Below are 26,851 nucleotides of genomic sequence, written 5' to 3' on the forward strand. Positions count from 1 at the left end.
AAGACACAGCCGGGCTCTCTTCTTGCCCTTCTCTTCTTCCACCGCGCGCCCTTCTCCTCTTCCTTTTCCACCATTTCCCAAACTCAAGCTAGAACGAGGCCCATATCATTGCTATCTTTGAATTAGATAACAGAGGGAGAGAGGGAAACGGACAACAGAGATGTTGCGAGTGGTGCTCGTCGTGCTACTTGCCCTCCTCGGCCTCTCGATGGTCCAGGCCGAGGACCCGTATCTCTTCTTTACGTGGAACGTCACCTATGGCACCATCTCGCCTCTGGGTGTTCCCCAGCAGGTCATCCTCATCAACAACCAGTTCCCCGGCCCCGAAATCAACTGCACTTCCAACAACAACATCATCATCAATGTCTTCAACAAACTCGACGAGCCCTTCCTCCTCTCATGGTTATCTGCCACCCCCTTCTTCTCTCTCTCTCTCTTTCCAACACAACAACAACGAACACCACTTAATTGCTTGCATGAACGATTTGAATCAATATTTATTATATAAATTTTGCATGACAGGAATGGCATTCAGCATAGGAAGAACTCGTGGATGGACGGGATGACGGGAACCAACTGCCCCATAATGCCGGGCAAGAACTGGACGTACCACTTCCAGCCCAAGGACCAGATCGGTAGCTTCTTCTACTTCCCCTCCATCAGCATGCATAAGGTGGCCGGCGGCATCGGCATGCTCCGCGTCCACAGCCGGCTCCTCATCCCGGTCCCCTACGCCGACCCGGCCGACGAGTTCAACGTCCTGGCCGGTGACTGGTATACCAAGAGCCACAAGGTGCTGGCCCGCCTCCTTGACAGAGGCCGCGGCATCGGTCGCCCCGCCGGCGTCCTCATCAATGGAAAACACGGCAAGGACGCCTCCGGAAAGGACGAGCCACCGATGTTCACCATGGAGGCCGGCAAGACCTACCGCTACCGCGTCTGCAACGTCGGCATCAAGACCTCCCTCAACCTCCGCATCCAGAAGCACAAGCTACGGCTAGTCGAGATGGAGGGCTCCCACACCATTCAGAACGTCTACGACTCCTTGGACCTCCACACCGGCCAGTGCTTCTCGGTGTTCGTCACCGCCGACCAGCAGCCCGGCGACTACTACATGGTCATCTCCACCCGCTTCACCAAGTACAACTGCGGCGGCACCGCCATCATCCGCTACGCCGGCTCCAACATGCCACCGTCCCCCGACCTGCCGCCGTCCCCCTCCGGCTGGGCCTGGTCCTTCAACCAGTGGCGTTCCTTCCGCTGGAACCTCACCGCCAGCGCCGCCCGCCCCAATCCCCAGGGCTCCTACCACTATGGCAGCATCAACATCACCCGCACCATCAGGCTCCGTGGCAGCACCGGCCTCGTCAACGGCAAGCGCCGCTATGCTCTCAATGGCGTCTCCCATGAGAACCCCGCCACCCCGCTGAAGCTCTCCGAGTACTACGGCATCACCGACAAGGAATTCAAGTACAACATCATCGGCGATGAGCCCCCGGCAGACAAATCCCCCATCGTCATTGCACCCAACGTTATCAAGTGCACCTTCCGAACGTTCATCGAGATCATCCTCGAGAACCCCGAGAGAAGCATCCATTCTTATCACCTCGATGGCTACTCCTTCTTCCCTGCTGGGTAAGTTTGCTCCATTCTTAAGTAAAAGAAAAAAAGAAAGAAATTACCTTATCATACCGTGCCATTTCATGCCATGGCAATCAACTCAACTTGAGATTATAATTTATAATGATATAATATGCTGCTGGTACTTAAATTCTTGATCTAATACATATTCTTTTAAATAACAATAATAATAAATACATGCAGAATGGGACACGGGGAATGGTCGCCCGAGAAAAGAAGAACCTACAACCTTCTCGATGCAGTGAGCCGGCACACGGTTCAGGTGTACCCGAAGTCATGGTCGGCGATAATGCTGACATTCGACAACGCCGGAATGTGGAACCTGAGGACGATGATCTGGGACAAGCAATACTTGGGGCAGCAGCTCTATATCAGCGTGATCTCGCCGGAGCGGTCGCTGAGGGATGAGTATAACATTCCAGAGAACTCCCTGCTCTGCGGTAACGTCGTCAACCTGCCAAAGCCGCCGCCTTACGCCTAAACGCCGGGCCTTGCTGATCACATTCCATGGCACCTGATCCTTCCTTCCTCTGCTATCAAGGGGTGGGATGGGAAGGGGTTCTTAAATTGGTCCTTGTCGCAGACCGCGAGAGAGAGTTGGGGGGAGGATGCGATCAAAGGGAGTTTAGAGGGACGAATAAGTGGCTTCTTTTTGGGCCGTCGCCTTCTTGTGTAGTTCGCTGGTCGTACTGCTGCTAATTCTATCGACACTCTCCCAAGCTTATTGGAGACGTTTTTACTTTGATTTTTTGTATGTAATTTTTTAGGCTAAGTTTTCATTTATGTTGCCTTTGCTGCAGAAGTTTGTTTCAGTGGGTTATTAACCTCCGTAAGGCTTTCATTTTTTTTTTCTTTTCCTTGGAAGAGATCGAGCTTGTCCTTTCCGTAGCAACAAATTAATTCTAATCTAGTCAGCTGTGGAAGATAATCGGTTGATGAATTTTTGTGTTGATTATTCCATTAGACGTTTTATTTAAATCACTGCACGTATCACCTTACGTTAGAGGACCAGAGCATACATCTATATCTACATTGTGAGAGGTTAACATACCAAAATATCAGAGATCCGTAATTAATTATCCTCCAATATAATCCAATTGAGATTTGTGCCCAATTGGATGAAGCTCCAAGAATAGCCTATGATAAGCAAAAGCAATATAATTCATTTACAAAACATTATATATCTCGAAGAATTAAGTTATAAAACCTTGATGGAGAAAAGGAGAAACTATGACAGAGAATCCAACAGGAGCTCGAAACGGCACCTCTTGTTGGGATATAAAGTATGCAAAACTCCGGTAGCCCCAAGACCTTTGGCCTGCCCGTATTCAAGCTGAAGATTTTTCTGCATTAATAGTGAAATTTTAGTCAAGATTTGCTGGAACTGAAGCTCTCAGGTCAGGCGCCGTCGCAGTCGGAGTTGAAGCCGCTCGGCCGCGGCAGGTGGTTGTCGTTGCTCGCTTACTGTCGCGCCTCTGGCTGCGATAGAGGGCCGGTGTTCTCCACGTACTGCTGCACCACCAGGACCGATACCTTAACCCCGAAGTCCGACGAGACCAGCAGGTCCCCGATCGGCCCCAGCTCCGGGAACTCGCTCCACTCCTCCAGCCCCGCCGTCAGCGCCGACTTCCTCCGGTGGCCCCTCCCCACCAAGTAGAGGTCGTAGCTGCCCCCCATCGCGCGCAGCGCCGCCACGGTCTCCTCGCTGTTTCTCGCCACCTTCTCCGCGAACACCACCGACTCGTCGCTCATGAACCGAAGCCGGAACCCGTCCAACGCCTCCTCGTCCCGCCCCTTTTCCAGCTCGGCGTCGGCCAAGAGCGCCGAGGTGCTCTCCTCGTCGGTCACCGATGACATCGACTGCAACCGGGACGGCGGGGCTGCCTCGATGAAGCGGATGACGGTGAGGACGATCGCCGGATGCTCCGCCATGCGCCACGCGTAGGCGAGCGCCTCGCGGTCGTCGGGCCCGCCGATGAAGACGACGGCGACGTGGTGGGAGGCGCGGTGGGCGCCGGGGAAGAGAGCGGCGGCGCCGGTGCCGAGGCCGCGGTCGACGAGCATGGCGACGGAGCAGGGGGCGTTGGCGAGGACGTTGAGGTTGACGGGGCGGACGGCGGAGCTGCCGACCTCCTCCATGTCGCCGTCGACGGTCATGTGCTTGTGGAAGGGAAGGACGATGAAGGAGGCGTGGCGCTCCTCGGCGACGCTGCAGACGTCCTCGTGCATGGTGGCGGGCGGGGAAAAGGCGGTGAGGGGCTGGAAGGAGACGCCGGTGGAGTGCTGCTCATAGCCATCGATGGCGGTGAGGATGCTCTCGGACTGGGCCTGGTCGGAGGGGAGGGCGGGGCGGTGGAGGCGGCCGTAGTGGGGGTTGCGGGCGGAGGGGTGCATGACGAGCATGGAGGAGACACGACCTCCGGCGAGATCGACGAGGTGGAGGGCGCAGACGAAGATGGGGGAGCGCTTGGAAGGGTTGGAGACGTCGAGGAGGCGCGTGAGGGAGTGGACGTGGCGGGTGTTGTGGACGCAGGCCAGCATCCGGAGCTCCATGTCCGGCCTCGCCCCCTGAATGTTCCGGCGCCGGTACACCGCGAGCGGCTTCGATGGCTTGATGTACGCCATCGTCACCACCGGCGTTACCAACGCCGTCGTTATTATTGATGTTACGAGTATCACTGCGAACATATCCCCCCTAAGAACCTGCAAATTACGAAGGGCTCACGTCGTAATTATTATTATTATGATGATGATGATGATGATGATGATGATGAATATGGGTTAGGCATTTTAGTTTTGAACTCTTGCTTTCGATAACCATCTGGTGTTTTTTTTTTCTTTTTTTCTTTTTGCGTTATGAACATGCAAAGTATAAAATTAAGATAGAAAAATTTAACTGTGCATAAAGAGTAAATTACAAAAAACCGGGTTAAAAAAAAAAAATCAAAAGAACTAAGAAAGAAAGGACCAACTTTTTTATCGATGGCGACGTTGAGGATGATCATCTCGACGGGGCCCTTGACGCTCATGAGGAAGCCGAGCGCTAAGCTGTCGCGGAAGGACATGGAATAGGCCATGGCAACGAGTATGGTGCCGACCACCTTGGCTAAGGTGGCGAGGACGACGACGAGGGCGAAGCTGGTGATGGCCCACAACGGCAGGATGGTGTAGATGTTGGTCCTGAACCCGCTGTTGGCGAAGAAGAGCGGCAGCAGCATGTTCGACAGGAACGGCTCCATCCGCTCGATCAAATGCTCGGTAAGCGGGCCATTGGGCACGGCCAGCCCGTAGATGAAGCTGCCGAAGATGCTGTGGATCCCGATGAGGTCGGACAGGAACCCGGCCGCCGGCACGCCGGCCAGGATGATCCCGAGCTGGAAGTCGCTCATCCGTTCGCCCTCCGGCGTCCGCCTAGCCATCCTCGCGATGGCCGGCCGGACCACGTGGAAGCAAGCGAGCACGAATGCGGCACCCACCAGGGTGACCCAGAGCGGCACCAGCGGCGAGACCGGCTTGCCGTCCTTGCCGCCGGTGGCGGCCAGCGTGACGGCGAGCAGGATCCAGGCAACCAAGTCGTTGAGGATGGCGGAGCCCATGGAGAGGGGCCCGAGCGGCGAGTTGAGGAGCTTGATCTCGGTGATGATACGGGCGAGGACCGGCAAGCCGGTGACGGAGATGGCGAGGCTGAAGAAGAGGAGGAAAGGGAGCACCTTCTTGTCGTTGCGGAGTTTGGCCGGGGGATCGGAGAAGCCGGGAATTTTGATCACGATGTCGGGGCGGAGGCCGAGGCCGTGGGCTGAGGTGAAGCTGACGACCAAGGCAAGCACCATGCCCACCACCGTGATGATGAGCACCTTCCTCCCCATCCCCCGGATGGCGCGCACGTCCAGCTCGACGGCCACCATGAACATGTAATACGTCAGGGCGAAGTTGGCCGCCGTGTCCATTAGCACGTAGTTCTGGTCTGGCATCAGATCAAACGCCTCGGTGAAGAAACTCCCAAGAAATGATGGGCCCAACAACATGCCCGCCTGCTCGCCAAAATGAACACCCGATACTTATGTTTCACGGGGTCATGATCACAAGTTCAATTCTTTTCAGAAAAAATAAATAAATAAATAAATAAATAAAAATAAAATAGCTAGACTCGCATCATTGCTCAAGATATTAGAATAATTTTTGGCCAAACTAGGATCTACTGTTTGGTTTAGCAGCTGACTTTGCGATTTCGTCATCCTCTCTGAATCACACCAATCCATTTTCATGTGGTGATTGAGTAGAACCACATAGCATTACTGGAAGGAAAAGCAAATGTCTAAATAGTAACAACCACCCCCGAAAACGATTCATGAACCATCAAAGCTGGTGTTGCCAATGCTGCTGCCTCCAGGGAAGCACTTAAGTTATGGTCTTTGAAGGATTTTTACCAAAGATCGGGCGAGAAACCCACTTCTTCGAGAGGAGGAAGTGGTCATATATTCTCTCGTTCGGTAGCAAGCACCACCGAGGGCTGACCTACTTGTGAGTTCTTTTAGAGTGAAAAAAATTAGAAAGACTTACAATAATCTCAGCGATGACTTTGGGCTGCCGGAGCGGCTTAAGAAGGAAGTACACGACTCGGGTTATTAAGATCACCAGAAGCAATTGACCAAGAAAGACAGGAAGCATGTAGTCGAAAACATTTACTCCCCATATTCCAGGGGTTCCGATGGATTCCGGCGAATAGCAATACGTATCTTTTACCTCGTCCATCCTTCCAAAAAAGACTTCCGCCTTCTAAATGTCCTCTGCAAATTAACAACGAGAAACGCAGGCTTGGGGAAAGGCGTGTGGAGAACAACTAAAAATGAATGAAGATTATAAGGGAATTTGACCCAAGTTGAACTGACTTCACTATTTTTGATTCTGTGGTGCCGATGATCGATGCTGCCACCTAAACACCTAATTAAGGAACAGATCCAGGTCATAGCTTGTTAGGATTGCAATGCTTTGCCTAACGGCAAAGGAAGGAGGGTGGTTAAGGTCCCACGACCCCCATGCATCGCACTCGTCTTTCATGAATCACCCTCGGTGAATGGTGCGATGCATGGGACGTAGGATTTTAACCGCAAGGCTTGTTGGTTATTGGAAAACTTAACGGGCCATCCTTGGACCGGGCTCTAATTTTTAGTCCCAGTTATACCAAAGTCATCGGGAGGTCCGCCTGGATATTTGGAAAAGTTCAATCTTTCCAATGTTCGAAAGCTTTTCAAAATTGCACGTCAGTTTGAATTCGACTGTGATGAATCTCCAACGAATTCAACTGTTTATTCTACAAGCTGTCTTCTTCTCACCCTCCAAAATATCTCCAACTCGTATGGGGAACGGCATGGAAACTTGATGCCCATTGAGAGACTAAAGGCCACGCCATATTTAGGCTGCTCTACCTGCTTCCCCTCCCATCTTCCCAGTTTCTCTTTAGAGGCAGGAATTCGTAAAATGGACACGCCAGCACATTATAACCTGCTAAAATAATTCGATAAAGCTAAGAATTTTCGTTGTTATACCAGTTTCTAATCACACCGGTAGAAACCATGGTACATCATACTATACCAATTATCAGTATTATCAATACATGAATCAGCTCCTAATGTACCGGGCCAACACAGTGATGGGGTGATACCGATGCTGAGCCTAGTACCAAAAGGGATGAATTCCAATTCTACACAACCGGGATTAGTAAAAGAGGCTACATTCATGGATGGTAGGCTACATGAAACAAAAATTTTAGACAACTCACCTTTGTTTTTTCATGGATATCCCAGAGGTGAGATACTGAGATTTAGTTGAGATTAGATTAAGTCTGATTGACTGGCAGTCGACCCGAGAGATGATCGATGGTTTACCAGTTTTGCAAATCTAGCAGGTCCGTCGTTTAAACAGTTGAAGTAGTTGGTCAGGTCTGGATTTTTAAAACCATGGCATCATGCTGTTGCCCTTTGATTTAGTTCTATTCATTCATTTCATTCATGCACACTGCTATTCCGATCAGGTATAATGCATGTGTGGAACTTTACAGGATGAGGATGTGATGACTGGTGGGTGGGTTGCAGCCTGAGGTTCATGCTATATGTTAAGGAATCTGGGGGATTATGGTGAGTTACCGCAGTAGTAGTTGTGTCAAATGGCCTAATAAGGGTGATTCAGACATACATTTTTTTTTTCCACAGAACAACCATTTTGGAAGCAAAACAGAATTTTATAAAATCTGGTAGGTTTGATCGATCTGGTGCAGAAGATTACAGTAAATGCACTACCTAAATGGGATAACCATCAGTGAATGCATGCCTTGATGAAAGAAATGACCGATCATCGCATTCTTGGTTCTGTCAGCTTGTAAGTAAAAAGTTGGTCCTTTCATCACTCTTCCCAACAAGATGAAGCTGGGCAGAAGGATGTTAGACTGAAACCATCACCATTTAGTAACTTCTATAATAGCAAAACATCATTTATAGAGCTAATTGGAGATAATGTAGAAATGCTCATGGAGGGATCCGATCAGAATTCCGAATAACATGTCCAAATGAAGTGCATGGAAGAAGATAATATCAATGTCATGACTTAAATTTATGTACACAAAGTTCATTGGTGAGTGGGGACAAAAGTACACATGCATACAGAATACAGATTTTGCTGACATAGCAATAAAGTCTCAACCCCAAGATTGGTGATTCATATATTTCAATCCAGGGTACAAAGAAATAGTGCAAAAAGAATTGGATTATAGCATCAAGGAGTGGTTTAATAGAGTACCTCTCCAGCTGTTCAGAAAGATGAATTTATCCTGATTCAGCAAGAAGCTGCGGCGATTCCACAACAGGGGGTATAGCATCCACCTTGTACCGCAAGCTCTGTCAACATTGAAGGGAGAAGAAATATCAAAAATCTATCTGATATCGCATAAGTTTTTCATGTGCCCAAATTCTGATGCAACCTACTAAGTCTCTGTTGCTTTTTCCGAGTCTGAATTTGGTTTTCGCCACTTTTATCACAACTCGGGCAAGTGCAAGCTTTGGCTACTAACGCTGCATTTGCCTTGCAGCTAAAAGATGGAATAAGACCCTTTCAACTTGCTACCTCAACTTTAACCCACCAATGCTATTTTGCAGTCCACTTTACTCCAAAAGTATTCTTTTTTTTTAAAAAAAAAAGTACATAGACCTACTTTTTCATTTTAATCTGGAGTAAACTATTCCACCTAAATGTGTATAGTAGTTTACATCAAAGAATAGTAAATAAGGAGTAGTTTAACCCATTATCCTGCAAAAGGGGAAAAGCAGGATCTGCGACAAACCATGGATGCCCTTCTTCCCCATAGGGGCCCAACATGTTGCCCTAGCCTGATAAGGGAGCTATGTAACTGTTGTTCTAGATCCTAACACATTTAACACCTTTTTCAGGTCCATGTCTTCCAATTATAATTTAGCTAACTATGTTGGCATTTTGAAAAATCTAAAGCCCTAAAAGCACTGTATCCTGCCTTCTTTTTGGATGTGTAACTTAACAAAACACATCATAGCACATAAGCATCAAGATAAGTAGCTAACTGCTGAAGCTCTGATACCTTTTTGAAAAATGTCGAATAGGAATTATCCCATATGAGTTTGTAGGATCCGGCCAAGATTGTGCAGAAATTTCCCTGTAAGAAGAAAACAATACAGATAAAACTGACAACTCAAAGGCAACAAAAAGGATATTCTTAAATCACCTGACAAATAACAAATGCCAGCATCAACTCACTTGGTCAGACTCATAACGTTGATAGGGTAAGATCATCTGCAGAATTTTAATCAATCAGCAGATGCAGCAAACCACCCATATATGAAAACAAAAATCAACCTATTCTAGGTGAAGCACATTGTAAAACATTTGAATCCCACAGGAACCAAAAAATTCGAGGTATAATGAATAAAAAAAGTTTGTTTGGCAGATGGATAGTATTGCTGTGGTGTAAAATGAAACTTACTGTTATCTCTCCTGAGGGGCTAACATACTCCACACGAAAACCAATATCCTGTAAATGGAAAAACAAATAGTATTTATTCTTCCATGTTAAAAGAAAGAAAGAAGTTGGTGCAGTGGACAAGTTGGATGGTACACCAACTCAGAACCAGATCGATGGGTTAAGAGAAATGAAAATGTGTCAACAAAAAATGTGAGCTTTTAAGACAATAAAACCAAAAAAGTTTCTGTCTACCTGTCCTCTTGCAACCAACTGTTTAAGAATTTAAAAAGAAATATAAAGATTCAATCAGCACTACTACTATGACTTAGAAAATTTTTGCCCTTCAAAACCTCAGGCATTGAAGTTTCTAATAGGAAAAAATGTCCAAGACTCCATATGGGTTCATGCGGTGAAACATTTGAACTGATGTCAAAGCATGCATCTGAAGGCATGGTGATGGTATTTCTCGAAGAAAGGCATGGTGATTGGTGATAAAATGTGAATTTTGTCTTGTCACTGCAATGGTGGTATGGACGCAAAGACTTTAAAACACATTAACTGAACATCTCAAAGGTGATCTCCGTTATCTAAAGTGGCTTAACCACAGTTCAAGCCTACTAATAGAAGTATATATAAATTTTGCTCTGCTTTGGGCAATTTTAGTTTGATTCTGAATAAGACCATTAAAATCAGGTTATGCTGGAAATTTGTTCTTGTATTACGATGATCTGGTAGATTCATGATTACTTCAATTTTCATAACTTAAATCTTTCAACTATCTTAGGCCATACATATAAATCAGTGGTGTTGAGTTTGAAGCATGCATATAAGAGAGAAATGATGTGTGTCTACATGACATCGATGCTAATGGATGGTATAATCTACACTTAAAGTTGCATGAGTAGGGGACCTGGTAGTGTCAGGTAAGCAGAGATTGGGGGAGCAAATGATTTCACATGCAGGGCAGATGGGTGGCTGCCAGTTTCACATGAAAGAAAGAAAGAAGGATGGTGGGTGTGAACTCTGAGAAAGAGAGGAGATTGTGTAGCTGATTGTTAATCTTGCACAAGGAAGGTGATTTGAATGGTGTTGTTTATGACATAAGAGGGATTAAGAGGATGATAAGTCAGTTATAATGGAATAACACCATTATTGAAACCTTAATCCAACAGTCGGGACCTGGCTTAACAGTAATGATTTAACTACATACTGCAAGGAATTACTACATAATAGATATATTTAGATAATAATGTTTTCCTTAATCCCTTCGAGAAAATTGAGGTGCATCATGCCACCTAAATATATAAAGTTATCAGTAAATCCTTCAAGAGTGTTTCTTTGAGCTCGAATATATAAGACCAATCTTTTTGTAAGTTCTTTGCAGTAACAAGTACCAACAAATCATAAACAACAAATCCAACTTTTTGTATGCCTGTGTTAGCTGGAGTTTGGTTTATTTGAAAACAAAGACAAAATGCTGAGATTTATAAAGAATATACTGTAGACCACTTCACTTGGAGTTTCTGATATTACCAGGCTAAGTGTCCCTTGTATCAAAGCAAAATCCCAAGCAATATACGAATTTACAGATTCAACTGTCAAAATAACCTGGAAAAGAAAACAAACAATAGACGTGAGAAGTGACACTATTATCTTGCTCCAAGAAGAATCACTACTTTTTTACTTTTACAGGATAATTTTTGTCCTAGGGTCAAGCAGATCAGAGGCATTCACACACTAATAGTGATTTGGCTAAAAAAAGGAAAAAGATTTTTGCAATTTGATATTGGTAGCTTATTAGTGTCCGTCTTTCATATGATAGCCTGACATTATAGCCCTACATGGCTTTTCGCAATTCTGGGATTGGAAATCTTGGTGCAATCCTGATCACAGCCCACAAGTCCATAAGCTGCTACAAAAAGTTCAAAGCTAATAAAGATGTATGAATGGAAACCAAGCAAAACGGTCAACGATGTTGTTGTCGAAAATTGCAATATGCATAACAAAACAAAGATTTTTGATATATCAGCAACTCCCAGAACCCCTAAGTTGATTTTATAAAACTAGTAAATATATCTTTCTCAGCAACTAAACATGATTATTTGATTAAAGTGTTCTCTCAGACTCTGGGCATCACCTCCAATTTCATGAAGGGAGAAATTTTTGAGTAAAAAGAAAAAGTTCATAAAATATACTTGGCTGTGAAAGATGCATGCACCTTGCTATCAGGTCATACCTCATGTGTTTTTCCTGGAGGAATCATGGTTTCTTTGTATTCATCACTTTTCCTGCAAAAACATTAATAAAAAGGGATCAACCATGAAAATTGAAGACTGACAATATTCATTAGCCTACCCCTACGCACCCCCCCCCCCCCCCAAAAAAAAGGAAAAAAAACATTGAGCATATTTGTGCCATAGTGGGGAATAAGTGCAACCTTAATACTATTGGCGGAGGGATACTGTACCTTGATTCAGCAGCACCTGCATCCTCTGCTGATATTAAGAATGGAGAATTTGCAAACACCTCACTGCAATAGGCACACTTATTTTCACAGAAATCTCATGCAAAAGTAGAATTAAGTTGTGTCATGCATAGTATTTTAAATAATTAAATAATATTCTGAATAAACCTCATCAAAATATATGGATATCTCAGTAAACACAGAAAAGCTACTAATACAACTCAGAAGTACACTAATTTGCTGAATCTGCACTTATACACCATGAGCTTGTGCACCATGCTTAGGAACAACAATACACTACAAATCCTAATAACTCTATAAGCAATTTTCAAAATACATAAGGCATCCATAATGTTGATAACCATCAGAAATATAAATGCTAACAATATTAGAAACAAGCGTTGGAACTACATCGTGAAATCATGTTACTATTGTTAAGCAAATTAGGGAAGATTAAGTACAAAACTCAGATAAAAGCAGAGGAACTCTAAATGATATCACTTACTTCCTTTGTAAAATGAGATGCTCAATAACAACCATGGCCACAACCATCAAAACTTGTTTCAAATGTTTGGAGTTGGCCTTATGAAGGCCGACATGCTCTTAGCAGCTTTTCAAAGGATAGGAAGATAAATAACGCCAACAATTTCATAATATTCCATTTCATAAAATGAAGCTCTCGCACATAATGGGCAGCTTCACAGATGCATGAACTTGCAATAGATCCCAAGAGTGATACAAGAACAGCAAAGCAGTAGAAATTTACAAGAACTTTTTGGTAATAGGAAAAAAGACAAATATTTAAGGCTCACACAGAACATGTTAATAGAAATCTGTACGTGTTTTTCTGTATATAAAACAATGTTGTCTTATGTATAAGATAAATCATATGTATGACTAATATCAGCTCCGCTACAAATGAAAGGCAATATATCAAGAGCTCTTACATTTAATTTTGCATCATAAATTAGGCAATCCTATTTAAATTATCTTCAAGAAGATTGATTAGGTGCAAGTAAGTCTTAAGTTGCTCACACTCTAGTGCAGATGTTGATGTCATCCTTAAGTTGCTCATATTCTAGTGCAGTAATACAAGGTTTCATACCTCTCCAAACTCCCAAATATAGGACTCTACAACTTGACTGTACAAATTAGGACATACTATCACATATGTATGGATAGGTTTGGTCCATATTAACAATTAACTAATAAAATTTAAAATGCTTTGTAATATTAATAATAATGATATTCAAGAAAAGGCTACATGCACCTTTTTTACAAAACCATATAAGAAGCGTGTCTCATAAAAGTAGTCAAGCAATTAATGCATAAATCCATAAAACCAATACATCAAGGCAAACAAATATATCTTAGTAGTCTAATTAGGAAAAGGTTATCAGAATATAAAAAAAATAATTCTTTGACATTGGTTTTTTAAGATTATGGTACTTTACTACAAAATCAGGATTCTTCAATTATACAAGAACTGGCACCCTGACTATATATGTCAGGGTTTGGTACCTCAGCCTGGTAGAAGGATCCAACTAACACAGTCCTGCAACTATATAAATCGTATGGGGATTGATATCACCTAGTTCCTCAATTCATCTAGAAATTTCTATGGCTTCATCCATTAAATCACTATCATATCTAAGTTATCCCATTTACGTAAATGAAGCCTAAGTTGTTTGGTATTTAATATTTCATTAATAACAGAAGTTGGAAAGACATAGGAACTAAACTGCAGATTCTATATTTTGTAGGCCACCTAAACATGATGCAAACAATGAAGGTTGAGCTGCACTAATTACAGTAACAAGAAAAGTGAGCATCAATTAATGAATGGTGCCATTGTGACACAGAAACCGCACATAAAAAAGCTACATGGTTGACGTCTAGGTCTCCCACAATTTCTTTTTAATTGGCACCATATGAGCTGCCAGATTAAGGAGCAACTGAGAAGTAACAAATTCTATGAAACTAGAACATTTTTTCTCTATGAATGCATCAACATAATGGAAACCACACATAAAAAGGTATATGGTTGACGTCTGGGTATCCCACAATTTGTTTTCAATTGGCACCATACAAGCTGCCAGATTAAGGAGCAACTGAGAAGTAACAAATTCTATGAAACCAAAACATTTTTTTTCTTTATGAATGCATCAATATAATGGAAAGGCTAGGTAGACATATGTAGACATAATTAATTAAATAATAATAAAATGAATGATTACTGTTATAGCTAAAATTAACAAAAGATAATGTCATATTTCTGTGTAACTCAACACGGCTAAGTTTATGAGTTACTACAAGCTCAACATTTTCACCAATACTACTTGTTAATAATTACTAAATTGCATTTCTAAAATTGCTCAGCATAACAAGCGCATAAGGATGGAATTTGTTGATACAGGAACACAATAGCAACTTCCAATAATTGAACACTGCATGAAATTTTTTTAATAAAAACAGGAATTAAAATTTCTAAAGAAGATTAATGTAATGGTAGGTACCCTATAAATTTGATGAATTTCTCAAGCTCAGAGGTGTAGACATGCACGGCTTGCTGTATGATAGATACTTGATCCATCTCTCTGTTCAACATGACATGGAGGAAAAGTAATACTAAGCAAAACAAACTGATGAAAGAAACTGGTATGAAAATGTACTATATATAGCACCTAGAAACTTTTGGTATACAGTGGGAATGGAAAGAGCAATTAAAGGACGAAAGTTATCTCACAGTTTTCTTGACTCAAAACGCCCCCAGGAAAGAAGCAGAAACAGTCTAATAGAGAGCACCATTTTTGTAAGGCTATACAAAGGTGGTCCATAACGGTGTCGTTGTTCTTCCATGGGTCTAAAATGAAATATAATTCACAGTAAAATGAATAAGATATAAGACACAATCCATGTGGATGCTCTACAGAGAAAATACAGAGGATACACATTAATGATAAAGGGCTCAGCCAGTTCAGGAGAAAGTAAAAATACCCCTTATCATCGTTGATCTGTCGTAAGAAATCTAATAAAACCTGCAAGAAAGAGGAGAGAGATCGCATGATTTACTAGCAGACAGTTGGGACTTGGGACTATAAAAACTCATGAAAATTCATATCATTTCTTCTTTTAACACGAAATAAATACAAAGAAACAAAGTACCACATTTAAGATTAGCAGTAAATGAGTGCCACATTCAATTTCTTTTCTTTTTCTTTTTATTGCAAGTTTGAAACTAGATAGCTCACATAGAATATAGAAAACTGCAATCTGAATTAGTAAAAGTTCAAGAACAATACTCGAAGCTATATATCTTTTTTTCATTGTACTCTTTGGCTTATAATTTGTGAAGACAAACATTGTGCCATAAATCAAAGTTTTCCCTCTCCCTCATAATTCAGTCTCATTCAAAAAACAGTGGGAACTTGACCATCCAATTGCTTTAGCTCAGTTTGCATAGCCGGTAACCCTACCCACCTAAGATGCTTTAACCAAGAACTTGGCACCAAATCTTTGAGTTAGATGTCAGGCTAAAATCAGTTATAACATATTATCGAACTTTAGTATATGATCTGTACTCCCCATATAAGTGGGATAAGGCTTTTTGACTAAAGATAAGAATCGAGAGTTACACTCAACTTTTTTCAGTTTTAAATATTCAAAGCTTATAAATCTGATATCTTTTTACCCTGTACCAGAACACAACTAATAATAAAAATGCATTGCACATAGCTTTGTTCCGATTAGAAAAGAAAGACAGCTGTCAGAACATTGGAAAGATTTATAGTAGTAAGAAAATATCTAGAAAAGATACATGGTTCAACCATATTGAAAAACAATTAACAAATCGATGATTTGATCTTACCATGAACTTAACCAACTTGAATTATCTCATTGGTTATGTTTTGCATTTGTGTATGTTCTCAGTTTCTCCCGACATTGACACACTTGTTTTTAACCCAGCCCTGCAAGCTGCATTCCTCCTCTCTCCTTACCCTTCCATACAAAAGAGAATCCCTCTTGTTACTGGGACCTCCTTAATCTTTGATGCACATGATCATGCCATCTATATCCAATGCATATTACTTTGTCTCTACAAGTGCAACCCCAGATTTCAACTTATAATTGATTAATATACCTGTATATTTTAGTTATAACATGTCTACCTCAACATCACGTGTTTGTTGTAAACTTGTAATGTTCATTTAAATGTAATAGTTGGCCTTTAAACTAAATTCTGTCTTCTGATAGATTTAAAGGCATCTAATGATTGCAAAAACACTTCTCAGCTTTATACAACCTGCTGAAATCCCATTGAAAAATTCTTATTTGTCCAGCAATATCTACAAAATCCAATAAGTTGTTCCAAAGGCATCTAATGATTACAAAAGCACTTCACCACTTGATATGACTTGCTGAAATCTCATTTGAAAAATTCTTATCTGCCTCACAGCTCATATCTATAAAATCTAGTAATTTCTTTTTTTTTTGTTATTTTCAAGGCATCCAATGATTGCAAAAGCACTTCTCCACTTTATATGGCCTGCTGAAATCCCAATTGAAAATTTTGTATTTACCCCATAACTAATATCTATAAACTCTAATAACTTGTGCTTCTGCTGCTGCTTACTAATAGAGCAATAGCCAGTGTAAACAACAAAATGTTCGTATCAAATACATGGGACTTTGGCACATGTACATGCATAAGTATATACAAAACGTGCATAAACACATAATAGAGTATAAAGATATCTTTTACAACTGAACCAAGAAGCCTGCTTGCTAATATTCAGAGCCCAGGGTGCTAATTCATAGATTGCATATGCAAAGACCAGAGAATAAGTGGATAAGAGTCGCAAGAAAAGGTAGTCATCAATCTACCTGTAGAAGCTGATTTTTTATTCAATAACAATTAATTTAGTCATTATACAGTAGCATAGAAGCACTTGTAGTGAATGCAAAGTAAATCCTGACAAATCCATACGATCTGTGCAGCAGTATGAGATAGTGGCAAGCCATTTGTTGCTCTATTTTGCATCCTAATATATGTTAACAATAACACTCAAAACAGGTCGCCTGATAAACAATGAACCAATACACATAGCAAAATGGCAAGATGATAACAAGCTTCTGAAAATCTATGCATGACACACCTGTGGTACCCCAACCAAGTATTTAACAAGCGCCTTGTATACACCTGCTGCTGAACCAAGCTGAGCCAATTGTCTCCGTCTGGGAGGGCAACGCAAATTCAATAAATCAAGAATATAAATACATCCAGATTGTGCATTTAATTTCATATATTCAAGATGATGAATCATTGCTTTTTTTTTTGTGGTGGTGGTTGGGGGGGGGGGGGGGGGTTGTAAAGCAAAAGAAAAGCACACCTCTCCATTTGCTGCTTCCACAGTAAAGCATATCGATCACGTATGCTTCCACCAGAATTAACCAAAGCATCAATCTCAGCTTGCCTATTTTTCTCTGAGCGCTCTCTTTGCTGCCTAATGAGAGAGCCTCGAAAGTCTTGGGGCATGTAGGTCATAACTGCAAATTTACAGACCACCTGATCAATTCAAGAAAGTATCTTAGCAAGTGCTGATAAACTGAACAGGTTTCCTAAGTTGCAAATAATTTATCTTCCCTGAGAACAAGCATAAGAGATATAGACAGAAAGAGCAATTAACTTATCTTCCCCAATAAACTGAACCGATTTCCTAAGTGGCAATTAATTTATTAGTTTATCAGGTTTCCTTAGCTGATAAACTGAACAGGTCTCCTAAGTAGCAATTAATTTATCTTCTCTGAGAACAAGCATAAGAGATATACACAGAAATTGCATTAGAGTCCACAATCGTGGCATGAATCCCAAACATACAACCATTTTGCACAGTTAGTCAATGGCAAGATTTGTGAATCATTGATTGACCCCTGATCAATTGAATTAAATGAGAACAATCCTAAGAATCCCTGGGCCAACAAATGTAAGTGCTTTGTTATAACGCATGCTTCCAGATTAAAAAAGATAGTTACAAACAGGTCATTAAAAAGCCACCTGTACTAAATATATTGTCAGCATTTCTTAGTTGGAATGCCTCCAGTGTCTTCAAACTAGTTTTAAACTTGGCTTCAATATCTCCAAAGACAGCAGCAATATCCATATCTTCAGGCGTCGCTTTTTCTTGAAGCTACATACATTCATAACAAACAAATTGAATTTGTTTGAAGTTTTACTGAACTATGTCTACAGAAAGCATTAAAAAAATAGATAATACTGCAAAGCAAAAGCTTTAAAGGATGAAAGCACTAGAAACTTGGACATTTGAAAGCCGTTTCATTATCAGAATCATTTGATGCGAACATGAAGTATAAATCTGAAAATAAAAGATAAATTGAACTATTGAAGTCATACCGATCTTGGTCGATGAGAATCCTCGAGCAAAAACAGAATTTCTTCAATGTGTTCTCTGTTCTTCCACAAGTTCTCATCAATTTTATGGGGAGGTTCACGGTTGGCTTCATTCACCACTAATTCCTCACCTTCAGAATCAAAAGGAGAACATGTGTAATTATATGCAACAAAGCAAATTGCTGCTCAAACTTTCTAAGAACAAAAATGCTATTATTTTAAATTACAGTATTTAAGTTACCATAATAATATCAAAACAAAAAAGACGGTAATATTAACAATTTGAATTAACTAAATGAAGAACAAATTAGAGGTAAAGTAGAAATGGAAGTGAGTTGCCTTCCACATAAAGGAATTTGACGCATTACTTCTGTAACTGTCTGAACTTCTATCGAATAAGCTGCTCACTCTAGAACATGATTTAGCTGTGTTTCTCTTCTGCCATAATCCATAACTTGGTAAGATGGACGTGCAGGAACAGAGACTCAAGAATGGCATACTTCTGACAGATTTCGCCAAAAAATAAAAAACCCTACAGTTGAGGAGAATCCCTAGTATCTAACACGCAATAATATCAATATTCAAACAAATGTTTATAAGTGGCATGGACATCTGGGTTTCTAGAAATCACGAAATTCTTCCCATATTCCTTCCAATAGATCCTGACGTGTTTCATGTCCGTCTCACTCTTGGGAATTCCCCTAATCTGCCAACAGTTTAGTTCTTGCGAAAGGGTCTGGAACATGTTAGCAAGTCTATAAGCAATGCAGATGAAACGTTTTGAACTTCATCCCAACACTAACAAAAAATTTAAAAAGGCAAAAGATCAACTTTTGCCATGACCGATATGAACAAAATCTTGATTCTTGAATTTCTGGGAAAACCACACGCAAAAAACCCACCCTTTTTAAAAACTGTTAGAGAAGCTACAATTACTCTCCGATTTAGTCTCGCTCACTCACCAGAATGAAATCTTGACAACCAAATTCCATAGAAAACCAAAAAAAATTAAAGATCCTAGCAGGAAGTTGCAATTATTCAACGCAAGAAATCACTTCGTTTCCACCAGAATCACCTTCCAAAGCTCCCAAATCCGAACAAAAATAAAGAAAAAGAAGTTCTTCGATCGAAAGAAAGAAAGAAAGAACTCACCAAAGGTGGGGGCGAGTTCCCTCAAGAGGCCGTCGACGAAGCCCCGGAGCTCGGCGGTTAGTCGGGGGACGTCGTCGGAGAGCGGAGGGAGGGGGCACTTGTCGTAATAGCGGGCGAGAAAGGCCCTGGTGATCGGCACCAATCCCTCCGCCAATGCCATTGCCGCCGGACCCGATCGCCGGAAGTCAAAATCCCTTCTTCTCTCTTCCTAATCGCAACGCGATGGCGGCGAACGCTTCGGCAGGGCATCGATCGGTGCCGGACACGGTCGGTATTGTTATAAACACCGGAGGAGAGCAAAGGGCACGGAGCGTTAGATGGGACCTGGCACGTGACTAGCGTGCTCCCGTCTGTGGCGCTATCGTGAATACTTGCGGTGAGATTAATCGAATCTTTTCCGCTTTCGTAGAGTGAGGCCTTTTTGGGAGTCGCCGTGAAAGGTTTGAGGGTAAGGATACGAGGTGGTGCTCGGCATCGTAGTCGGTGGCGGGCGCCGCAATGTCCCAATTTCCTGCAACCCTATTCCCGTGCACCGTTGAATGGAAGGTGGCCTTTTGCTTTCGCTTTTACGGCAAGGTCGGTGGGAGCTGTTAAAAGGACCGGGTTGTATCCTTCGAGCCAAAGAAGGATTCACCTTCGTTTGCACAAATTTACCGTCTCGATCCATTTCCGTTAGAGTCAGAACTAGAAACAGCACAGCTCTCAAAGCGATACAAACCCTTACTCATCCGCTTGCACAGCTTTTAAAGCAATCAGTCGATGATCCAACGGTTGATTCGCGCGAAGGTAGATGAATCCTTCTTTTGCACCAAAGATACAGCCCGGCCCGGCGTTAAATGGCCGGTCCCAGGTCCGAAAGGATAAAAAATTTTCTACCGTCCCTTCTGGTAAGGATAGCTACAACACGATGAACACCAAAGACTAGCATTTTGGGTTAAGAAAAAAAATTATATGGGGCGGACATCTTAGGGGAAAAAAAAAAATTATATATTTTCTCTTGCATCTATTTTTAAAAAAAATCTAAATGTTAAATAAAAAAAAATTTACTAACGAAGGCCTCTAACTTAAAAAAAATAAAAGAAAAAAAAATGCGAGTGCTAAAAGGGACCATCCTCATTCTTTTTCTTCCTCATCAAGCCTCTCATTCTATCATCTTTCATATCAAGTCATCTCTTCCATTCATACGGACTTCCTTCTCCTCTCGAGTCTTTTTCTCTCTTTCTTCTGAAAATTATGTATCGATTTACCTAAATGCGTGTATTAATATATTGGATAACTATATTGTCGGGTGTGTGTCGACTAGCTATATACTATATATTGGTGAACAGCATATTATAGGAGCTATATATCGATTTATTTGGAGGCATATATTAGGTTGCTACTATGTGTGTATCAAAGAAACTTATGGCATGTATCAGAAAGCCGATAAGTATGTATCGCTTAATAAAGAAGAAAAAAGATGCACTGAATTTTTTTATTTAATAGAAAAAAAATTTTCTTTATTTGACTTCTGGGTTTCCTCTTTAAGATGCGCATAATAGAAAACGTGGAAAAAAAAAGGAGTCCCGCCCTATATGATGTACTATGGTGCCTGTTGCTGGGGGTCCAAACCGAGAACGATTGGCACAGCGGTGTGAACGGGGTTCCCTTTGAATTGCTTTGGTTGCGCTCCGCCCTCCGCCGGAAAACCTGCAAGCAAGCCTCGCACCACCACCAGGGTAGTGGGGGCCCTCCGACGATCAAGTCAGGGGAGATCGAAGGAGAAGGAGAAGGAGAGGTAGCAGGTAAGATGATACTCTGGAAAATCTTTCTCCCTTTCCCCTTCCCCCCCAGCCCCATATATATCAGGCTGGGGGGTTTTTCTGGGGATTGGTTATCGTGTGGCACGATGGGGTTGCCACTGACGTGGCCGTTACAGGGCGTCGTGGGGCAGCGCTGGGAACGGCCATGGCAGGGCGTAGTGGAGCTCCGCTTTGTACAGCTGTTACAGGGGATCGTAGGGCAGCGCCGGATTCGGCCGTTGCAGGGAGTAGTGGAGCAGGGGGCCGCGGCGTGCCTCAGGGGAACAATCTGTTGTTGTCAAGAGATTGCCGACCCGAGGTCGGATTGCTGGATCAAGGGGCAACCGACTCGGGGTCGGACTGCGGAGCCGAAGATATCCGACCCGAGGTCGGATTGCTGGATCAAGGGGCAGCCGACTCGGGGTCGGGCTGCGGAGCCGAAGATATCCGACCCGAGGTCGGATTGTTGGATCAAGGGGCAGCCGACTCGGGGTCGGGCTGCGGAGCCGAAGATATCCGACCCGAGGTCGGATTGCTGGATCAAGGGGCAGCCGTAGTCTTCCTGGGCGCGCGTGCCGGTCACGTGGGGCATGGTGGCTAAGTTCCCCCGTAACAGTAGCCCCCCACTCCCGAGCCTGAAACCAGGAGGGGAACGGGTGAAGAGAGTGACGCTTCGAGATTGCCGCCATCCCTCGGAAAGGTGCGCGCGCTCCGAGCTCCCCGCCTTCTTTATGGCGTATGGCGGTTGTCGCTGATCTGGCAGTCTGCGGATTTCGGCGGACATCCTTCCTTAATGGCGTTGATTCGCCTTTGGGGCGCGAACGATCCTTCGGCAGCCAGGCGTCCTCTGGCGTCACCGAGGCGTCACCCGCCTTTCCGCCTATTTAACCGGGGGGCCTCCCCGTCCGCCTTTCTCTCCACAGGCATCCTCGAGTTTCTCCCTTGTGCTGCTGCCGTTGCTGTCGGACTGTTCGTTCGCTCCTCTTTTTAACTCTTGGTAGCGTCTCGCCGACTCCTGACTCTTGAAGTTCCTCCGGCACTAGGCCAGGCATCCGAGGGTTAGGCCTCAGAAAATTCTTCCGGCGCTAGGCCAGGCATCCGAGGGTTAGGCCTCAGGAAATTCTTCCGGCGCTAGGCCAGGCATCCGAGGGTTAGGCCTCAGGAAATTCCGCTCATTGGTCGGCCAAGGCTGGCGCAAGCCGAGGCGACCGGTCGTGGCTTCAGGCTAGTCTGCTCCCGGGATGATCATCGGGTTAGCCTGGCATCCGAGGACTGAGCCTCGGGGAATTCCGCTCGTTGGTCGGCCAAGGCTGGCGCAAGCCGAGGCGACCGGTCGGGGCTTCAGGCTAGTCTGCTCCCGGGATGATCATCGGGTTAGCCTGGCATCCGAGGACCGAGCCTCGGGGAATTTCGCTCGTTGGTCGGCCAAGGCTGGCGCAAGCCGAGGCGACCGGTCGGGGCTTCAGGCTAGTCTGCTCCCGGGATGATCATCGGGTTAGCCTGGCATCCGAGGGCTGAGCCTCGGGGAATTCCGCTCGTTGGTCGGCCAAGGCTGGCGCAAGCCGAGGCGACCGATTGGGGCTTCAGGCTAGTCTGCTCCCGGGATAATCATCGGGTTAGCCTGGCATCCGAGGGCTGAGCCTCGGGGAATTCCGCTCGTTGGTCGGCCAAGGCTGGCGCAAGCCGAGGCGACCGGTCGGGGCTTCAGGCTAGTCTGCTCCCGGGATGATCATCGGGTTAGCCTGGCATCCGAGGGCTGAGCCTCGGGGAATTCCGCTCGTTGGTCGGCCAAGGCTGGCGCAAGCCGAGGCGACCGGTCGGGGCTTCAGGCTAGTCTGCTCCCGGGATGATCATCGGGTTAGCCTGGCATCCAAGGGCCGAGCCTCGGGGAATTCCGCTCGTTGGTCGGCCAAGGCTGGCGCAAGCCGAGGCGACCGGTCGGGGCTTCAGGCTAGTCTGTTCTCGGGATGATCATCGGGTTAGCCTGGCATCCGAGGGCCGAGCCTCGGGAAATTCCGCTCGTTGGTCGGCCAAGGCTGGCGCAAGCCGAGGCGACCGGTCGGGGCTTCAGGCTAGTCTGCTCCCGGGATGATCATCGGGTTAGCCTGGCATCTGAGGACTGAGCCTCGGGGAATTCCGCTCGTTGGTCGGCCAAGGCTGGCGCAAGCCGAGGCGACCGGTCGGGGCTTCAGGCTAGTCTGCTTCCGGGATGATCATCGGGTTAGCCTGGCATCCGAGGGCCGAGCCTCGGGGAATTCCGCTCGTTGGTCGGCCAAGGCTGGCGCAAGCCGAGGCGACCGGTCGGGGCTTCAGGCTAGTCTGCTCCCGGGATGATCATCGGGTTAGCCTGGCATCCGAGGATTGAGCCTCGGGGAATTCCACTCGTTGGTCGCGCGCCTATCACTTGCCGCTCGACGGGGTTTCTCCGTGGCCAGCTGCGATCGTATTTCTCCTCCTCTCGAAGCGTCGCCTGGGAAACACCAGAAGGCTATTAAATGCTAATTGAGGTGTTACCTGGGAAATCGGATCGGCCAGTTGCTGCTTGCGAGGAGTGCCAGTTAAGCGGCCGCGATACGCGCGTTCTTCGAGGCGGATGCGGCCTGGGCGCGTGCGGAGATACGTGGGCCGTGGGATACACGCCGCCCGGAGTGTCCTGCATGAAGAATGCAATTAAGGAGAACGACGCTTAGGAGGTCGTGGGAGGATACGCCTCGAGAGCCGGAACGGCTCCGGATTCGATGCGCCCGCATTTATTGGAGCCACCCGCATCGGAACGACCGGGGGGCCACAGTTTGGCTATAAATATAAGTGCAGGTGCGGTGGAGCCTGCCAAGCCGGAGCTGCTCAGATTGCCATGGATCGTGGACCTCCTCTCCGGTGCGTGGTCCGATACGCCGAAAGGACGTTCTCGAGTTCTTCGACCCAAGCTTGCCCCGTCCGACCGATTCGCGCCTTAATTCCTTGGAGGATTGTCCGGTTTGTCACCTCGGCCTCACCGTTGGTTTGGGGATGCGACACAGATGTGAACCGATGCTCGATCCCGAACTCCTCGCAGAAGTCACGGAAATGCTTGTTGTCGAACTGTCGACCATTATCCGAGATGAGGACCCGGGGTACCCCAAATCGGACAATGATGTTTTCCTTCACGAACTTCCGGACTTGCGCCTCCGTGATAGTGGCCAGCGGCTCTGCCTCCACCCACTTGGTGAAGTAGTCGATTGCAACAATCAAGAATTTCCGCTGGGCGGAAGCGACGGGGAATGGTCCGAGGATATCCATTCCCCACTGTGCGAAGGGCCAGGGTGCGGTGATTGGTGCCAAGGGGACAGGAAGGACTCTCTGGACGTTGGCGTGGCGCTGGCAGGCGTCGCATTTCCGTACGTGATCCTTTGAGTCCTCCAACAAGGTAGGCCAATAATAGCCTTGCCTCATGATCTTGTGCGCCAAGGACCTAGCCCCCGAGTGCGATCCGCAGACGCCCTCATGGACTTCGCCGAGGACGTAGGCCGCCTCCGAGGGGCGGAGGCACCTTAAGAGGGGGGCGGTAAACGAGGTCCGATATAGCCTCCCTTCATAGAGTACGTAGTGGGCGGACTTCCTGACAAGTCGCCGAGCTTGATCTTCGTCTTCAGGGAGGATCCCTTCGGCGAGGTAGGCGACGAGCGGGTCCATCCAAGACGGCTCCGGATCAATCGCCATCACCGCTCCAGCCTCGCCGATGCTCGGGGCATCCAGGGTCTCCAGGTAGATTGCCCTCGACAAGTTGTGCGCCTCTGCGCGCACCAAGCGGGACAATCTGTCGGCCCTGGCATTTTCGCTTCTGGGGACCTGCTGGATGTCGACACTGCCGAGGTCGGGAATGAGTGCTTGCACCTTCCGGACGTAGTTCTGCATGGTCGGGCTCCGGGCCTCGAACTCCCACGGACCTGCCCGACCACCAGCTGGAAGTCGGTGAAGACCTTCAAACGCCGGATGCCGAGCTCCCCGGCAAGTTTGAGTCCCGTGACTAGGGCCTCGTACTCCGCCTCGTTGTTGGTCACTGAAAATCCAAACCTCAAGGCATACTCGGCTATCACTCCATCAGGACTGGTAAGGACCAGCCCGGCCCCTCCACCCTCGGGGTTCGACGACCCATCGATGTGAAGCGTCCAGGTCGGGAGGTCGAGGCTGGGCGTTTCCGGTGGACTAGGTTCCGCCTCCTGCACCGTGCACTCAGCGAGGAAGTCCGCGAGCACCTGGGCCTTGATGGCGGGTCGAGGCTGGTAGCGGATGTCGAACTCACCGAGTTCTACTGCCCACTTCACCAGCCGTCCCGCATTCTCGGGGTTGCTGAGGATCTGTCGTAGTGGTTGATCAGTTAAGAGGGTGACAGAATGGGCCTGAAAATAGGGGCGGAGCATCCTGGTCGCGGTCAGCAGCGCGAAGGCGATCTTTTCAGCCTTCGTATACCGCGTCTCGGCGTCCCGTAGGATCCGGCTGATGTAGTACACAGGCTTCTGGAGCTTTGCCTCTTTCCGAACCAGCACCGCACTGACCGCGGTTGGGGAGACCGCCAGATAGAGGTAGAGCATCTCCCCTTCTTGCGGCTTGGACAGTAGGGGAGGAGACGCCAGGTATTCCTTGAGCTGGTCGAATGCTGCTTGACATTCGGCCGTTCAGAGGAAGTCTTTCGGGCGTTTTAACACCTTGAAGGATGGTTGGCAGCGTTCGGCCGATTTTGCCACAAATCGTCCGAGCGCGGCGACCCTTCCAGCGAGCTCCTGAACTTCCTTTACTTTGGTCGGAGGGGACATACCTTGGATGGCCCTGATTTTGTCCGGGTTGGCTTCGATATCCCGCTGGTTGACAATGAAACCAAGGAACCTCCCGGCCGAAGCGCCAAAGGCGCACTTCGCTGGGTTCAGCTTCATCCGAAACTTCCGTAAGGTGGTGAAAGTCTCCTCCAGATCCACGATGTGCTGGTCTGCCTGGCGGCTCTTCACCAGCATATCGTCCACGTACACCTCCATGTTCCGGCCGATTTGCTCTTTGAAGATTTTGTTGACGAGGCGCTGGTAAGTGGCGCCAGCATTCTTCAGACCGAAGGGCATTACCTTGTAGCAGTACAGCCCCCGGTCTGTTATAAAGGCAGTTTTCTCCTCATCCTGTGGGGCCATCATTATCTGGTCGTAACCGGAGAAGGCGTCCATGAAAGACAGCAGCTGATATCCGGAAGTCGCGTCGACCAGTTGGTCTATCTGCGGAAGCGGAAAGCTATCCTTAGGGCACGCCTTGTTCAGGTCGGTATAGTCGACGCACATCCTCCACTTCCCGCTCGCCTTCCGAACAAGTACGACATTTGCCAGCCACTCGGGGTAACTCACCTCCCTTATGAATCCTGCCTCCAAGAGCTTGTCTACCTCCTGGTCGACCACCCGGAT

General features: G+C 45.9%; 3 protein-coding genes across 3 annotated transcripts; 1 reads left to right on the top strand and 2 right to left on the bottom strand.

Annotated features, from left to right (window-relative positions):
* LOC103709696 (L-ascorbate oxidase homolog) lies at positions 1-2,572 on the top strand. The gene is made up of 3 exons (XM_008795165.3): positions 1-402; positions 523-1,635; positions 1,825-2,572. The coding sequence occupies exons 1-3, from the start codon at positions 161-163 to the stop codon at positions 2,120-2,122; spliced, it is 1,653 nt and encodes a 550-aa protein (XP_008793387.2). The 5' UTR covers positions 1-160; the 3' UTR covers positions 2,123-2,572.
* A 262-nt stretch (positions 2,573-2,834) lies between these two features.
* LOC103709698 (cation/H(+) antiporter 15-like) lies at positions 2,835-5,765 on the bottom strand. The gene is made up of 2 exons (XM_026805670.2): positions 4,614-5,765; positions 2,835-4,344 (listed from the first exon to the last, which is right to left on the bottom strand). The coding sequence occupies exons 1-2, from the start codon at positions 5,664-5,666 to the stop codon at positions 3,103-3,105; spliced, it is 2,295 nt and encodes a 764-aa protein (XP_026661471.2). The 5' UTR covers positions 5,667-5,765; the 3' UTR covers positions 2,835-3,102.
* Positions 5,766-8,178: 2,413 nt separating this feature from the next.
* On the bottom strand, positions 8,179-19,928 carry LOC103709697. Its single transcript, XM_008795167.3, has 15 exons — positions 19,651-19,928; positions 18,502-18,629; positions 18,145-18,277; positions 17,480-17,636; positions 17,246-17,324; positions 15,087-15,127; positions 14,836-14,952; positions 14,606-14,686; positions 12,093-12,155; positions 11,862-11,913; positions 11,159-11,233; positions 9,647-9,694; positions 9,421-9,456; positions 9,245-9,319; positions 8,179-8,531 (listed from the first exon to the last, which is right to left on the bottom strand). Exons 1-15 carry the CDS (start codon positions 19,808-19,810, stop codon positions 8,460-8,462), a joined length of 1,317 nt encoding a protein of 438 aa, XP_008793389.2. The 5' UTR covers positions 19,811-19,928; the 3' UTR covers positions 8,179-8,459.
* Positions 19,929-26,851: the final 6,923 nt, after the last annotated feature.

This window comes from Phoenix dactylifera, chromosome 13, assembly GCF_009389715.1.
Source record: "Phoenix dactylifera cultivar Barhee BC4 chromosome 13, palm_55x_up_171113_PBpolish2nd_filt_p, whole genome shotgun sequence".
Lineage (NCBI taxonomy): Eukaryota > Viridiplantae > Streptophyta > Magnoliopsida > Arecales > Arecaceae > Phoenix > Phoenix dactylifera.

Coding starts and splice junctions, on each gene's coding strand:
- LOC103709698 (XM_026805670.2), bottom strand. CDS start 5,666: ATGTTGTTGGGCCCATCATTTCTTGGGAGTTTCTTCACCGAGGCGTTT. Junction 4,345..4,613: donor ACGTCGCCATCGATAAAAAA/GTTGGTCCTTTC, acceptor CGTAATTTGCAG/GTTCTTAGGGGGGATATGTT.
- LOC103709696 (XM_008795165.3), top strand. CDS start 161: ATGTTGCGAGTGGTGCTCGTCGTGCTACTTGCCCTCCTCGGCCTCTCG. Junction 403..522: donor GAGCCCTTCCTCCTCTCATG/GTTATCTGCCAC, acceptor TTTGCATGACAG/GAATGGCATTCAGCATAGGA. Junction 1,636..1,824: donor TACTCCTTCTTCCCTGCTGG/GTAAGTTTGCTC, acceptor AAATACATGCAG/AATGGGACACGGGGAATGGT.
- LOC103709697 (XM_008795167.3), bottom strand. CDS start 19,810: ATGGCATTGGCGGAGGGATTGGTGCCGATCACCAGGGCCTTTCTCGCC. Junction 18,630..19,650: donor GGAACTCGCCCCCACCTTTG/GTGAGTTCTTTC, acceptor TTGATTCTGAAG/GTGAGGAATTAGTGGTGAAT. Junction 14,687..14,835: donor CGTTTTGAGTCAAGAAAACT/GTGAGATAACTT, acceptor CATGTTGAACAG/AGAGATGGATCAAGTATCTA.